Raw genomic sequence first — 17,307 nt, 5'->3', positions numbered from 1 at the left:
GAAGGTGGAGAGCTTTGTTTGAAAAGATTTACTGAAGAGTAAATCTCCTGTGATTCCCCAGTTCAGAGCAGGAAAGACAGATGGGAGAAGCAGTGAGTCCAACAGACAGACATACCTGGTTCACACACACACTGTGCAAAGCTGCCACTCTCACGGGGGTCAGCTGGTTGCCATTGCTCCCCAAGCCTAACTGGCCGTTGCCATTGTAACCCCAGCCATACACCTGAGAAAGGAAGGGAGAAAACAGGCTTTTAAATCTGCTAGTAAGGCAGACAGATAAATGTAGTCCATCTAAACACTTTTCTCACCTTCCACACCCATATTCTACTCTATATGACCCCACAACTGATCTCAAAATAGAAGGTATTTTGGTTTTGGGGATGACAGAATTTGGCCTCAGTTCCTACTCCATAACTTACTGTGAGATAGCCTTGGGCAGGATGTTTATTCCTGTTTTACACATGAGGAAGCTGAGGCTCATTAACAACTATGTCATGTCACCTACTCCATGTCAGGACATTGTAAAAGGTATTAGAATAGGTTTTTGGCCACAGTTTAACAGGAGAGATGCATATATACCAATTTTTTCAGCTGGCGGCAAGTACTATAACAGAGATATTAAGGCACAAGAGGAATAAAGAGGAGAAAGGATTTAGCTATAGGAAGAAAGTTTAGGTAAGACTTTAGAAAGCACAGATTTAAGCAGGGCTGAAGGATGAATGAAGGTGAAGGTATTTTAGGAAGAGGGAACAGAATGTGTTGAAGCAGGTTCAGATGACACGGAGGTAGGCCTGCCTGGACACATCTGGGGTAGTGGTAGGAGAAAAGACTAAAAGGAAAGGGCTAAAGGGGTAAAATGCCAAAAAGCATAGCAGGGTAAGTGGAATACATCACCTATGGATCTTCCACTGTAACACTTCAAAACAGAGATTAATAATGATCCAATTTGCATTTAGGAAAGATCACACTGGCTGCAACATGGAGGCTGACTGGACTGTGTAGGACCAGAGGCAGTAAGACCATTTAGTAGATAAATTCACCTCTCATCAGCAAATAGGTGATCTCTGATGAGGGTCCAAACTAGGCAGTGACAGCAGGACCAAGAGAGAGGGAATGGATAGGAAAGAGATTAAAGAGGGAGATGTAACAGAAATATGGTGATCTCTTAGGTACCTGGAATGAGAGGAGAGTCATCAGCTGAAAGTAGAGCTGTGTATAGGTTTCACAGGAGAGTTAAAGGTTCAGAATAGCCAGTGTGGGACATGGGAAAAAGTACTGACAGGGAACAGACAAAGGTCTAATTCAAATAAGAAACCCGAGATGTATGGTGGCACCATGCCCCACGGGAATGCAGGGCAAACAGTTACCAGTTGGGCTTTTTCAAGACAACGTGATAGAGGGGAATGGGGACATGGACTTTAGGGTACTAGCAAGAGATGGTTAAAAGCACTTTCAGTGTCAGAAGTTTAATAGCTTTGAAGTTTCTGGAGAGAAATCTGGCAAAAGATAGCAAAAATTGTAATGGCATAATCCCTTGACCCAGAAATCCTGTTTACTTGCGTAAGTGTACAAAGATACATACACACGACAGAAAATCTATATAACATTGTTTATAATAGCAAGAAATTAGAAACAATTGAAATGTTTATCAGTAGAGTTCTGGATATGGTTCATCTACATCCACACAAGGAAAACTAAGCAACCACAATAATGGAAAGTAGCTATAAATGATCTGATAATAGATTCAGGTAGAATATATGTTGTTAAGCAGGGAAGTTGTAGAATAGCAGAAAAAAGCAGTAGGTATAATAACCCATTTAAAAAAAATAATTATATTAACCTATATATACTTGTTTATAGAGACAAGCCTAAATGGATATACAACAACAAGGTTGGGGAAAGTATTCACTTTTTACTTTATATGTTTCATTTGTTTTCCTTTGTTAAAATAACCATATCATTATAATTTTAGGACTATGCTTATTTTTCAATACAAAGGAGAAATGAAAAATACTGGAATGGAGGAAGTTACATGACTATCCCAAGGAATTCTGAAGGCATCCCGGCTGAAGTCAGGACTAATATGAAAAATAAGTTAACACAGGTGAGTCTTCATTAAACTCTAAAGCACTCAAGCACCCCAATGCATCATTCCACACGTCTGTGTACAAAGACAGGTGTCTGTACAGTGTTTGTGCACTAAGACTTGTCTAGATGGTGGCAGCTCCATTTAAGTAAAAGTTGCAACCAGAATATAACTACCAGGACAAAAAATTCTACTTGTGCAAGTTGCTTCCTCCTGTGAAAAAACATTCCAGGTGCAGCAGATGGTTCTACAGAAATTACACTGACTGCATATGAACATATCAGCCGACTTTAAAGAACGCACAGTTGATGTCTTCATTGGAAGAAAGAGGTAGTATCAAATTCTTTAATCTAGCATGTTAAATCACAAGTACCTATAAGGATTAGGCTATTCGGATCTTGAAAAAAAAACAGTTAGACACATTAGAATCTTTACTTGCAGATAAATTTTGGAATTTAAAAATACACACAAAGGGTCAAATATCCTCTGGTTACTCCTCAGTCAATAACCAGTTAACTATCAATAGAGCTTTCAAAATAAAGCAGCACTCTTCCTTCCATGATCTCATATTTGCACCTCATGATGAAAATGACGTTTTGTTGAAAGAGGAGGTGGGAGGAGAAAATGGAATGCAGAGATTGCTCACCTCACCATTGTCCAGAACAGCCATGGACGAGGTCTGACCACAGGCAATGCCAACTACCCTCTTAATATGTAAACAGTTGGTAACTTTTCTTGGGGTTGGTTGATTCGCTGTAGATCCTGATCCTACCTGGCCACAGTTGTTATAGCCCCAAGCAAATACCTACACAAGAAAAAGAATAGTAATGGCAAAAATTCTAGCTCTAGCATACAATAATAATTGTAAAAGAAAAATAAACCCACCTGATGAGTACTTAAAGTGCTAAATGGCTCTAAATGCTTTATATGCATTAACCAATTTAATCCTCATAGTAATCCTGTAAAGTGACCCTGGGGTAGATTATCTATTATCATCCCCATTTTATACATGGAAATGGAAACACAGAGAAGTTAAGTGACTTGGTTGAGGTTCCACAGCTAGTAACTAATATAAATGTTATTTGAATCCATGCAGTCTAGCTGAGCTTTTAACCACTGTTATATTGTCTATATAATTATGGCAGCTATATGTTTTTAATCTGGCATCAGTAGGAAATATGAAAAATCTGCTTAACTCTTTGGACAAAAATATTCACCTTTTTTTTTCATGGAAACCTTTTGAAACCATACTAACCTTTTCCCTGTCTCACTAGTCACCAATACTGGACATAACATAATTTTTCCTGATAACTCAAGACTATCACAATTATAATGATCAATCATAGCTCCATATCATAACACAATAATGCTCCTAAGTGCTAAGGAGATGAAAATGTTAACAGGCTGTTAGGCTATTCTTGGTAATATTTTCCCTGAGCTCTCATTTGCTGTCAGCTCCAAGCAGCTTCCCTCCTCAACTGCATCCTGCTTATTTTTGCCTGTGATCTGCCATAACCTGAAAACCAGATTTCTAAGGGGGGGAAGAAATAAATAGATCTCTAAGCTAGTTTAAATCTATTAACTGTTAGTCTGGAGAAAGGAAAAACAAGGACATGCAAACAGAACAGAGAGATGCCATAGGGGGAGAACAGACCAGACCCCAAAGTCCATGCCGTATATGGAAAGGGGACAGCTCTCCCTGAATTCCATCCTGATGTGCCAACTAAGACCCGGATGTCAGCCTCCTCCCTCTTGGAAGGAAAAAAAGTTTCTAGTTGACTATTATGTCACCTTTAGCCAATCATACCTCTCAACACCCCTTAGGATAGCTTGCCCACTCCTCCCCCTCCTAATCCCTTATAAGCGCCCCACCTCCCTACCCAAGCCAAGAGAACATCACCCGGGGGTATTTAAATAAATCACCTGGCCCTTTGTTGCCTCTCTTTGCCTGCTTATTCCGGCTTATCTTACACTAACAAAGGTGAAAAACAAAACAAAACATCATTTCAAATTAATTACCAACTAATTCTAACAAACAAGAGTGTGGCCAGAGAGGTTTGGTGCAGGGGGAAGCTGATAGATGAGGAAATAACTTCTTCCAACACCAGGAGAATGTCTAAGGACCCCACTTCCCTCACTTGCCTGCAGGAAGGGATCTTTATCATCCTGATTCCCACCACCCACTGAGAGCACTTTCCATGTTCACATATCTGGTGCTGCCCAAGGCCCAGTAAGACCCACTGCTCATGTCTTCAAAGAGTATGTGCTATGGTTCACTTCACAGGTACAGAAGAAATCACCTGCAACACTTCCTGAAAGTGGATTCACAGGAATATCTAGTACAATAATGTGAGTATTTAGCACAATTATCCAAAGTAACATATGCTTAAGGCTAAAATAAACCAGAATCCAGGCTGTACAAATGAAAGAGTTCTAATTTTAACAATCATTTTCCTGGCACTTCTACTTAAATATCCCAAGTGCACCTGCAATGCATGGCCTTTTACTTAAAAAATGGGACCTGGGGTACCACTAACCAAGCAACAAGTAGGGCACAGTAGATTCCAAGACACATGCTAGGCTGGGCTCCTGCCTATTCCAGCCATAAAACCTTGACCTCCCTGAGCTTCACTGGTTTCTTCATCCCTTCATCCATAATCCACTCTACTTAGGAAAACCACTGTAATACCCTGGAAGGACTTAAATGGGGACAACAGGATCGCATTTGTGTTTTAGAAACACAGGGAGCACAGAAGTAATACTGCACAGGTAGACCAATTAAAAAGCTATGGAATAAAAAAAGACCATTCCAATTGAAAGGAAAGGTGCAACACACAGCAGCAATTCACCGGAGAGTTCCGCTTTATTAGGGAAAGGTGCTGGGTTATATAGGAAGGGGCATGAATTGATTGAGGTGTCACTTCTACGGGGCTGTTGGCTGTTGGCTAGGTGCTGGGATTGGGAGGGGAGTGAGAGGTGATTGGGCTTCAGGTGGCGCCGGCGGGAACAGAGGACCCCGAAGAGAAGCCGGAAGTTTGCCATCTTACTGGTGGGGGCCCTTCATTCCCCCCTTTCTCCTCTATGGGGTTGTGGACGTTGCTTTCTCTCTGGCTGCTTCCTGCTGAACAGGGGCGGAGAAGGGAGTGAGGGCTTGAGGATTGGGAGGAAAGGGTTGACAGGACTCCCCACAGTAAGGATGAGTAGATGTGGACTTCTTCAGCTTTGGAAATCAATGAAGGTTCCCTGTAACCATAGGTTGGCCAAGAGGATATGGGTGTCAGGAGCCAGGCGTCTGTGGCTATTGTTTCCAGGAACAGTTTCTAGTGGAGAGAGGGGTCCATCTCAGCGTGTGGTGAGGAGGTCACGTGAGGGTGAGGGATCTTCTGTGGCCAGAAGCTGGTAGTTCCTAAGTAAAAGCTGGTTGAAAGCTTGATTAGAGATTTTTCTGACTTGGGATTTGATGAACTTTATTATACAGGGTAAGAAGAGACAGGTGAGAAGAATGATTATTATGGGGCCTGCAATGGGCTAGAGCTAGGTGAGGGGGTTTGTTAGTATTGAAGAGAATGGGTTGGAATTGGAAGCAGAGTGGAGACTGGAGGCAAGGTCAGTGAGTTTGGTAATGCCAGTTTCTACAATGCCGGATTCGTTGATGTAATAGCAGCACTCTTCCCAGAGGGAGACGCAGGTGCCGCCCTTCTTGGCTGTAAGTAGATCTAGGGCCCGCCGGTTTTGAAGGGTGACTTTAGCTAGCGAAGTGACCTGTCTTTGGAGAGAGGCTGGGGAATCGGCAGTGGATGTCAGGGCTCCCTCAAGTTTGGGGTTGAGATCTCTAACTGCCTATAGAGAGTGACCCAAGGCTTCTCTCAAAAACCCTGCCCCAATGGCTGAGGTGATCAAAGAGCTACTGACCATGATGAGAAGGAAAGTGGCTCTTTTTGTGCGTGAGGGCAAGGGAGGTTGGAGCTCAAGAAATTCTGCCATGCTGTAAAGTGTTAACTGTGGGATTAGGGTGACAAGAATGCAGGGTGTATCGGAGTTGAGAGGCAGTGAGTTGAAAAGACTGCCATTACACTAAAAGAAGTGTCCCGGTTGCGTAAAAGTCTTAAAGCCGGAGGTAGGGGTGTAGATAGAGAGGCAGTGAAGTGCGCTGGAGGGGGGTGGAGTTTGGCCTACACAGTGGTGGATGGAGAGATTATCTGTGTATTCTGGTTCCCATAGGGGTATGTCTGCCAGGGGGCGGAGGGGTTGTCCTTCTGCATGGATAGAGTAGTTGGAAATATTGAGGGGCACAGCGGCCAGCAGTGGGCGCTGTAGTAATGCGCACAAGAAACAACTGGCAGTGTTAAGGGTGTGGTTGAGAAAGATGGTGGTGTCTTGAATGAGCTGTAACCAAGAGTAGGAGGAATAAGAAGATGAAGAGGTGCCATCAAGAGTTTGGATAATGACTTTCTCGGAATGTCTGATATCTGATGCAACTTGAGAGATCTGGGAATGAGAGGGAACTTACTTTTGAGAGATATGAAGGGTACCGTGGGGGGTCGAGGAACCCCCCATAGTAAACTGAGGCTGTGACTCTGGCAGCCCATGGAGAGTCCCAGGGATCTGGGATTGATAAGGAGAATGAGCCGTTGGGATATTTCATGAAATGGTTGGAGGAGTAATACTGTGGGTACTGGAAGTTACTCGTGTAGTGAATGGTGCAAGACCAGTAGGGACATCTGTAGGTGTCTGGCTATCACCTGCAATAGGCTTGTTTTTGGTCATAGAGGAAGCAGTGGTAGGGAGAATAAGGGTAGCTGCTAGTGAACACTTCGGTGGAGGGAGGAAAGTGGAGGTATAAAGGCTCAGAGCAGCTTTTCAGAGGGCAGTCTGGTGTGGCAATGAGGGCAGTAACTTTTGTTTGATGCTGTGTGTAAGTCTGTCTGACTTTCAATCGCCATGCAAAGGAGGCTGGGGTGGCGGGGAAGACAATAAGAATGAGGAAAAAAGCAAGAGAGCAGTAAAGGAGGAAAAAGTCATGATTTGGGTATGGATGGCAAAGGGGGTGAACGGGATTTTGGAGGAAAGAGGATAGTAAGGTCAGGAGTCTGGAGGGAGGGAGAGTCTATAAACTTTTGTAGGTTAAGAGATCTTTTAGGTGATGTGGGGACAGAATGTTAAGGGGCGCCCGGAATGTCAGTTTATGAGCTGCCTTCTGCAAGAACTGTCAGGCGGCTAATGCTCATAGGCAGGGGGCCCATCTCTGAACTGTGGGGTCTAATTGCTTGGAGAGACAAGCTACTGGGGCAAAGGATGGGCCATAATATTGGCCTAGGACTCTTAGAGCTTGACTGGACCTCTCATGAATGTATTATGAGAAGGGCTTCGACAAACCAGGAAGATGGAGAGCTGGGGCTTCTACAAGGGCTTGATGGAGCTTAATGAAGGAGTGTCAGGGTGAGGATGATAATGGTTTTTAAGGGGGGCTCTTGCTGAGGTTGTATAGGGGTCTTGCCTACGGGGAGAAGTTAGGGATCTACGCTCTAAAATATCTAGCCAGGCTTAGAAAGGGCCTAGAAAGGAAAGGATTTCTGTCTTGGTTTTGGGAATGGGCAGGTCAGAGAGGAGCCATTTTCTGTCTAAGGTAATGGACTTTCTTTGTTGAGATAGAAGGAATCTGAGGTAAGTGACAGGAGGGGAAGAGATTTGAGCTTTGACGGGGGATACTCGGTAACTTCTGGAAGCTAGAAGGTTAAGTAGGGAGGCAGTGTCAAGTTGACACTGTTCCCACGAGAGACTGCAGAGTAGAAGATTGTCTATGTATTATAATAAGGTGGACTTGGAGTGATCATGATGAAACTGTTTGAGGTCCTGAGCTAGGACCTGTCTAAAAATATGGGGACTATCTCGGAAGCTTTGTGGCAAAACTGTCCAGGTGAGTTGTTCAGAATGTCTTGTGTATGGGTCCTTCCAGGTGAAGATGAAAAAATCTTGGGAGCAGGGGTCTAGAGGGATAGAAAAATGGGTCCTTGAGATCTAGGAGTGAGAAGTGGGATGCTGAGACTGTATGGATTTGGAACTAAGGGATGGATACGGACAATGGCTATGTTGATGAGACGAAGGTCTTGGACAAGGCGGAAAGATCTGTTGGTTTTTTTAACAGCTAATATGGGGGTATTAAATGGGGAGTGAGTGGGTCTGAGGTAATTTTTGTTTAAGAGATCTTGAATGATGGGTTGGAGGCCTATGAGGGCTGAAGTGGTTAGGGGGTATTGGGCATGACAGATATACTGAGCAGGGTCACATAATTTGATAGAGGCAGGGGGACATAGGTCCACGGAGGGGCTTGTAATGTCCCAAACTTTGGGATTTACAGGGTGTATGAGGGCATAACCGGAGCTTTCATTGGGTAGAGGGGGGTCGTCAGCTATGAGGGCCATCAGAAAGGGAGTACTGGGGGCTGTGGGAGTGGATATAGTTATGGAAATGTGGAGGAGGTAAAGGACGTCTCGTCCTAGTAAAGGGATGGGACACTGGGGCATAACCAGGAAGGAGTGGGAGAAAGGTATGGGATTGTCTTGGATTGTGCATAAAAGGGTGGGTGGGGGGTTTTAATGGGAAAATCTGTTTACCTCCTACCCCGACTATAGGAGTAATGGCTGGCGTGGTAGGGCCCTGGTATTCTCACAAGACTGAGAAGGTGGCTCCTGTATCTAGGAGGAAGGAGATGGGGCGACCGTCTACTGTTAAAGTAACCCTGGGCTCCTGTTTGGTGATGGAAATGGTCGGGCGAGAAGCCCCTGGGACCCATCAATCTTATTCTGCCAGCCCCACTATGGCGGGCTTAGGATGGGGGTTGTTCGTCCAGCCTCCCCTTCGCGTGGTTGGGCAATCAGACCCCCAGTGGCCCTTTTTGTGGCATCTGGGGCATGGGGTGGTAGGAGATCTGGGGGAGGGGCACGCCCTTGACCAATGTCCCTCTTTTCCACACTTGAAACAAGCTCCTGGGTGGGGCTTGTTTGTAGAAGGGCGCCCAGGTTGTGGTTTTATCAGCTGGGCCAACATTTGGAAATTGGCCTGATCAGCCTTTTGTTTATGGCGTTCTTTCTCCTCCTCCCGGTTATGGAAGACTTTAAAGGCCACTGTTAGGATCTCAGTCTGTGGGGTAGCGGGGCCCTGTCCCAACTTTTTGAGTTCAGCTTTAATGTCGGGGTAGCTTTGAGCTAGGAAGTATGTCATAAGGACATGTTTTCCTTCAGGTGTTTCTGGGTCCAGGCTGGTATACTGTAATAGGGCTTGAGTGAGTCTGTCTAAGAACTCGGAGGGGGTTTCGTCTCTCTTTTGAATTATGTCTTGGAGCTTTTGAAAATTGACTACTTTACAAGCTGCCTTTTTCAGACCTGCTATTAAGCAGGAGGCAAAACTATCTCGAGAGCAGAGACCCACAGTAGTGTTATAATCCGCGTGTGGGTCTTGTTCGCGGACAGCAGTGGGGCCAGGGGGATAGGTGGGGTCAGTCCTGTGGGTTTCAGTAGCGTGCGTTTGGGCAAAGTCCCAAACTCGTCTACACTCTTCAGGGAGGAGAGTATTGGCCAGGAGCATAAAAATGTCATGATGTGTGAGGCTGTAAGACTGGAGGGTCCATTGAAACTCCCTGATGTATGTCGTGGGATCAGTGGAAAGGGAACCTAGGCATTTCTCTAGTTGGGCTAAATCTCCTAAGGAGAAAGGGACGTGAACGCGCACGATGCCTTCGGATCTTGCTACTTCCGAGAGGGGGGCAATAATTTTGGGAGGCCCTCAGGACCGAGTCTGAGGGGGACGAAGGGTTCTGGCTCAGTCCGTGGGGGAGTGACGTGGTCTAGCTGCGCCTATTCAAGCAGGTCCTGAAGTGCGGAATGGGGGCAAAGAAAATATAGAAAGATAGAATTAGACCCACGTGTTGCCAGCCTGCAGCCCAGCTGCTTGCCTCTGCTGCTTTAGTTGGGCTTGAACTCATGACTCTGAGGTTCAGAGTCCCATGCTCTACTAACTGAGCTACAGCAGGGCTCCAGTTAATTGCTTATGGAATGCGTTGTTCTCTATTCTTGCTACATCGGCAAGTGGGGGAAGGGCATAGCTAGAAGCATCGTCAGTGTTTCTACACATCTTCAAGGTCTCCCTATTTTCAGAATGAGGAGTCTTGGCAAGATATGTTTTTGTGGGCAGATAACTTCTAAGGACTGCACCGGTTGTTCTCTAGCTTGTGCTTTCCCATGCTGCGTTCAGACATGGGGGAAGGTGCTTTCCCATTCTCCCTACAAACATATGAGAAGACAAAGGTGGTCCCTAACAGGGGAGAAACAGGTGATGAGGGCAAAAATGGAGGAGGCCACCAGGATCTAGTTAAATGGGGGGCTGAAAGGCTCAGGCTTAATCTGCCGGGGATGAAGGCGGAAGAGGTGAGATGGGGGAAGAGATGGTGGGGGAGGAAGGGAGAAGGGCTGTTGTAGGAGAAGAAGGGGAAGGGAGTGAACAGGAGGCTTCTGCGGGGGCAGCGGCTTGCAGGCTAGAAGAACTTGGGAGGGGGCGAGGGGAGGAGGAGTCGGAAAGCTTTGATATAGGGAATCTCCTTCCACTTTTTCAGGCGCTGGCAATAGTTAAAAAGATCGCGAGTGATGTTAGGATCAAGAGTTCCCCCTGCAGGCCATTGGTTGTTATTGTCTAGGGCGTATGTCGGCCAATCTTGGGAGCAATATTTACAGAGAAGTTTTGGTTTTATATCAGGCGTCAGGGAGAGGGTAGCCAGATGCTTAAGCAGGCATTCAAGAGGTGAACTTTCAGGGAGGGATGAGGAGGCTCCCATGGCTGAAGGACAGAGAACGAGACAAACAGGGGAAGATGAACGGAGATCCTCGGACTGGAGGCAGACCGCAAGGAGACAAAGGGCATCCCTGATGATCCTTGGTGGTCTGCGGAAACTCGTATACGAGTCGGAATTTCTTAGGAAGTGTGGGTCGTCACCCAGACTTCCCTAAGAAGACAGAGTGCCGGAGTCACGAGGTACCTAGCGCTAGGCGTTTTCGGCAAACAGAACAGATTTCGGCAGACGGAACAGAAGGAGGAGGGGGCGGGGAAAGGGAGTGTTCTCATCCGCAAAGAGTCACCTCGTTTATGGCTGGTGGAGGGGGGGGGGCTGAGAGTCTGCCGCAGCTGTGAAGGCCTGAGGCAGGGACTTATGGCTGTCAGAGGAGGGGCCTGAGGGTCTGCCGCAGCCTGAAGGCCTGAGGCGGGGATTTATGGCTTTTGGAGGAGGGGCCTGAGGGTCCGCCGCAGCTGTGAAGGCCTGAGGCGGGGAGAGTTCCCTCCTCATCCCCGAGCGTCAGGGCCTTGCCGGACGATCATGGTCAATGGCACTGCGATAGCTCGGAGAAGAGTGGCCCACCCAGGGGAAATTTTGCTTAAAAAGTTTCAGCACTGATGGAAGGGACGGTGAATGCGTTTATGACTTTTGGAGGAGGGGCCTGAGGTTCCACTGCAGCCGTAAAGGCTTGAGGCAGGGATTTATGGCTATTGGAGGAGGGGCCTGAGGGTCCGCCGCAGCCGTGAAGGCCTGAGGCGGGGAGAGTTCCCTCCTCATCCCTGAGCATCAGGGCCTTGCCGGATGATCACGGTCAATGGCACTGCGATAGCTCGGGGAAGAGTGGCCCACTCCGGGGGGGGACAACTTACCTAAAGGCCAGAGAGGAGTGGTGAGTGTGATGAGCTAGCGCCGGAAAAAGAGGACGAGGGCAAACTGCTGCTGGTGTCGGGGGGAAGATGGGGCCCAGTTGGGGTGTCCCGTCTCCCGGGTTTCGGCACCAATGAAAGGAGCGACACACAGCAGCAATTCACCGTAGAGTTCCGCTTTATTAGGAAAAGGTGCTGGATTATATAGAAAGGGGCATGAATTGATTGAGGTGTCACTTCTACGGGGCTGGTGGCTGTTGGCTAGGTGCTGGGATTGGGAGGGGAGCGAGAGGTGATTGGGCTTCAGGTGGCGCCGGTGGGAACCGAGGACCCCAAAGAGAAGCCGGAAGTTTGCCATCTTACTGGTGGGGGCCCTTCACCAATAGCACGGGCAGACAGCAAGGCCTGCCCTAGGGTTACAGGAATGTCAAGAAACAAAATGATACAAGAGATTAAAAGGTAGAATCAATAGGACGAGTAACCTTTAAGATAAGCATGTAACTTGGCGGGGTGAAGAAGTGGTATAGTATGCATTAGAATATTTTCTATATCAAGATGATGCCAGGGTTCTTGTTTGCGGAGCCAAAGAATGAGCTTCACAAACAGCCAAGGTAGGAGAGCGAGGTACAGGCTTTTATTTAGAGATAAAGTGAGAGGACAGAGCTTAATATGTAACCAGGAGGGGACAAGAGAGTCTGTAGTGCTGTTTTGTCTAGGGGGTTTTATAGGCAGTTGAGGATTTTTTGAGAACATGGAAAAACTTAGGGGTGAGGACTTGTTAAGTGGTCCCTAAATATTAAAAATTAACTTAACTGTAAGGAATTTCCTGCCTTGATTTCTCTCTGGGATATCGGCACCTTGGTCTGGGAGCATATCAAAAGGCTGCCTGCCCAGCCCCCAAGGTGGGCTGAGGTATTGTCTACTTGCTAAAGAATCTTGCCTCTTGAACTTCCTGGGTGTTAAAATGCAACCTTATCTTTAAGATGGAATTTTTCCTGCCTTTTACCATGTCGTCTACAGCTGGGTCTGCATGCTAAGTTAATTGCTCAGTTTGCAAAATCACCTCCTCAGATCTGAAGGAGGAAAGAGCACATAGGCCTGGGCCTTTTAGTATGCTAAAGTGAATCTTCTACATGGTTACAAATGTTTAGCATAATAAAACGTATGTTACATTTCTTTATGTGGTGAACATTAACTGATTTCACTGAGGAATGATTCTAGAGCTCAATGTTAAACATAGAGTTTTAGCAGGGGGGGTTTCCTTGCATGTAGTTACATTGCTCTGACTGCAAATATCCTACCCTGCCCCCTCCAGAGGGCCTAACCCTACTCTGACTACATTCATGGTCCCTATCTCAATTACATTTACTGAAAAACAAGATAGAGCTTAAGGAATGGAGTAATTAAAAGAAAAAGTACAGAACACTGTCATACACATTTAATTTGTAGTCTTAGCAAAGAGCATGAACCTCAACTGCCTTAAAACTGAAGTCTACTGTCAAAAAAGTAGTCCTGATAATAAAAAGAGTATTCCCATGATGCTTCTAGCTCTGCACACAGGGCTGCTGTGTTCACACTATACAAAGTACAAATACGGTCATTTTATTTTTTTTTAAAGTAAGGCACTTTCATAATAGCCAAAAGGTGGAAACAACTCAACCATTGGCAGATGAATGGCATATGCATACAATGCAGTGTCATTCAGCCTTAGAAAGGAAGGAAATTCTGACACATGCTACAACATGGATGAACCCTAAAAACATTATCCTAAGTGAAATTAGGCCATCACAAAAAAGGACAAATACTGCATGATTCCACTCACTGGATGTACCGAGAGTGGTCAAAATCACAGAGACAGAAAGTAGAATTTGCCAGGGGCTGGGTGAGGAGGAATGGGAAGTTATTGTCTAATGGGTTACAAAGTTTCGGTTTTTCAAGATAAAAAGCTCTGTAGATGGATGGAGCACAACAATGCAAATGTGCTTAATGTCACTGAACTTACGGTTAAGATGGCAAATTTTATATTATGTATATCTTACCACAGTTTAAAAAAAGAATAAAAGCTGGGCACTTACCTCTCCATCAGCTGCCAGAGCCATTGAATGATGTGAGCCACAAGCTACTTCAACCACTTGCTTGATCAAGAGATTGGTACAGACTTGGATGGGAGCGATGCCTTGGTTGGTTGTCCCATTCCCAAGCTGGCTATATCCATTGTGGCCCCAAGCATAAACGACTCCATCTATACACGGTGGTCACACACAAAGAATTAGCTCCAAGAAGCAATAGTAACTCCTGTACTTTCTTCCCCAGGCTCTGCACAACTCATTCTCCAATCTTAATTTCTTTTTTATTACCCCTCCTTCCCTATAATCACTGATGAGGGCTTGGGGAAAGAGGGATGGATCAGGAAACAGGATAGACATACATGCAAAATCATTCAAGAAAGGACTTGGCACTAGTATAGAAAGAAGATCAGCTTTGTGGTCAGGAATCAGTTTACATACAAAAATTAGACCTTCTAAACACTTCAGTTCATCTCAGTAGTTTCTTGTCAGATACCAAGCAAAAGGCAGAAGACACAAGAAAGCTCACCACTAATCTTCAACATCATTTTACCAAATACCAATCTCAAGGAACCCTTGAGAGAGTAGTGGGGGATGGCAGTGGTGCACGCGTGCGTGTGTGTGTGCATCACAAAGCACAGAGGAAAGAGGCACACTTTTTGTATATACCATATATGAAGATCACAGAGCTTCTCTCAAGCTGACTAAGTGGTATGAAATCTAGCTGAATTTTTTAAGACTTTATCTTTTGGGGAATCTCATAGTGGTAGTTTTTCTGTTTCATGTCTTCTTTGAAAGTATTGTTTCATTCACTCCCTCCCACAACATGCTTGAGTATCAAGAGCAGATATCCCTCAGTTATATATGCATCGCATGTCTTTTCCATGGTAATAAAATATCCTGACATATTAAGGACAATCCAGACTTAGCAACAACAACATACAAGGGCCACTGCAGAGAACCCCATGTCACTGTCAGGCTGCTGACTCACTGACAACAGTGTTTCAGCAACTGGGGGAAAGGTACTCATAACTGAATAGGTTTCTTATTATCTAATCTAGAATGACCACAACCCAACAAAGCTAGGATTCTCTTCCAGATACAAACCAGATCTATAGAACCTCTGACATGGGTTTCACGAGAGGTTTGTCCTAATTACAGAAATTATGACAGAAACCAGAAATGGGTCATTTTATCCTAAAAAGGATGATGCTCGAGACTAAAATTAAGTCAAAAAAAAATCAACAAGATTATATGAAAGTCATGTCAGGTGATAGAAATGTCCAAACCTATGAGTGTTTTAACTCCTGAAAGATAGAAAATAGACTTGAACAGATAGAAAATACATACCTTGCGCAATAAAACTCAGTATCATAAAGAAGCTATTTTTTCCTATGTAAATTTATACATTTAAAATAATGGCAATAAAATGCCTCAAGTTATTTTCTGGAGCTAAACAAACTGATCAGAAAATTCATTGGGATGAACAAACAAGAATAGAAAACCCTAAGAAGAGAATTGAGAAGACAGCCAGCTCAACCACTTATTAAAACCTATAAAAAGTTTCTAAAACTGAGATTAGTACTAGGACATGAACAGATAAAGCACTGGAATGGAACTGAAGTCTAGAAATAAGCCAATTACATATGGAAATTAAAGTTATGTCAGTTGGAGGAAAACGGACTTTTTACAAGTTGGGTTGAGGGAACTGAACATTCATAATGAAAAATTAGATTCATTCCTCACACCATACCCCTGATAACTTCCCAATGAATCAGAAATTTAAATGTAAAAAAGAAAAGCATAGAAGAACTAAAAGGAAAAATCAGTGAGTTCCTTCATAATCTGGGAGTAGGGAAAACTCTCCTATGACTCAAAATCCAGAAGCCATAAAAAGAGTGATAAATTTCATTATATTAAAAACAGCATGAGCAAGGGAAAAAATACTGGGAAAAATATTTGCAATTCATATTATTAAGAAATAATATCTCTAATATAAAAAGAGCTTCTAAAAACACAAGATGACAACCAGGAACCCTATAGAAATATGAATTTATGACTCACAATGAAAGAAACATAAATGGCTCTTAACCATTATAAGAAGAAAAATGCAAACACTTATAAGAAGAAAAATGCAAACAACACAAGACTGGACTTCTATTCACCAAGGCTGATCTGGCTACTCCCACTGCCAAACACTTACTATGGCAATAAGAGAGACCAGTACAGAGCCCCTAGTCAAGAGGCCAGCTAGCTGTCTGGTAGCAAGCTAACCCAGGTGGACCCATCCCATGTCAGCAGTGCACACAAGATCCTGGGGCTCCCTGGCCTCCTCATATTCTGAACCATCCAAAAGATGCCAGATGGAGAGAGTGATGACAGGCCGGCTGATGGCATAGCTTAAGCATCAGCTTGGAGATGACACCATGTGAAGATGCTATGCCATCCTCCACGCTACAGTACCTCTAAATCAATGGCTACTATATGGTGCTATATCCCTAACAGGCAGAATACATGGATCCAGGAGTCAAAATGGATATATGAGTGGCCTTGCAGACCATTGCTTACAGGGACCAACTTGGGAAATCTGTGCTTCCTGCCCCTGCAACTCTAAGTGCTGTAGGTTTATAAGTCTGATTCCCTAAGCAGAAACACTTCCACTAAAAGACACAGTAAGAATCCCACCAAACTTTAAGCTATGGCCACCAGAGGCTCCTCTAGTCAAAGGACCAATAGGAAAGAAGAGGAGTCACCCTCCTGGCAGGGACAAGTGAGCCAGCAGGAACATGTAGGACTGTTGTTATACAATGGGGTCAGAGAGGTGTGTGCTTGGCACAGAGGTGACGGTTGGTAGTTTGCAGTGCACACTTGCCCAATAGTGATGGTAAAAGGAAATGTGCAGCAGCCATGGCCAGAGTACAGCATGGTCAGGGGCTCATACCCTCAAGGATCAGAGTCTGAGTCATATAATTAGGTCAGCTCCCTGAGTCAGGTGTCAGACAGATGTGAAGGGAATCCAGAAGAAGGGGGTCAGGAGAAGAAGGTCATGGTATCAGTTATGGCATGAGACAGCTGCAGCAAAGAGGTGGTAATCGGTCCCACTAATGATCTTCTTATAAGTTCTCCCTAGGAAAAGAAGCCCACAAGAATCCTGGAGGAAGAAGACCCAAAACCTACAGGAAGATGTGGATACCAGCAGCACACAGGAGAGATTTTGTAAACACTGCTGTCACCCAGGTGCTCCTCAGGATTAAGGACTCATTCTTCAGATGCATGGAGTACAGCCAGCTGCCCCCTCTCAGTCATCAGTCCTCTCCAAACCTGCCCTTGGCAAGTGCTTCCTTGTTAATACATTATTTTACTATTTGTAAAATCTTATCTTTACATCTTTCTTTCCTTTTACTTCATGAAGCATAGAAAAAATGAACTTCATGAGATGGCTCCTAGTCCCAGGTCCTTGAGAAG

The 17,307-nt window shown here is 44.9% G+C and overlaps 1 protein-coding gene across 19 annotated transcripts in view; it reads right to left on the bottom strand.

Annotated features, from left to right (window-relative positions):
• The window catches only part of LOC108399920 (RCC1 and BTB domain-containing protein 1), a 123,737-nt gene that overhangs the window by 66,979 nt on the left and 39,451 nt on the right, over nucleotides 1-17,307 (bottom strand). For all 19 annotated transcript variants that reach the window (XR_012121140.1, XR_012121139.1, XR_012121141.1 and 16 more), the window contains 3 exons: nucleotides 13,852-14,018; nucleotides 2,733-2,891; nucleotides 116-223 (listed from right to left, as the gene is read on the bottom strand). Coding sequence is in view for 16 of the 19 variants with exons in the window: in XM_073212791.1 (XP_073068892.1) it covers nucleotides 116-223; nucleotides 2,733-2,891; nucleotides 13,852-14,018 (434 nt within the window). In the remaining 3 variants the exon portion in view is untranslated. The remainder of the gene's footprint in view (nucleotides 1-115; nucleotides 224-2,732; nucleotides 2,892-13,851; nucleotides 14,019-17,307) is intronic.

This window comes from Manis javanica, chromosome 9 (assembly GCF_040802235.1).
Source record: "Manis javanica isolate MJ-LG chromosome 9, MJ_LKY, whole genome shotgun sequence".
Lineage (NCBI taxonomy): Eukaryota > Metazoa > Chordata > Mammalia > Pholidota > Manidae > Manis > Manis javanica.
Note: the sequence above shows the minus strand (reverse complement) of the source record. Positions and strands in the feature narration are given on the sequence as shown.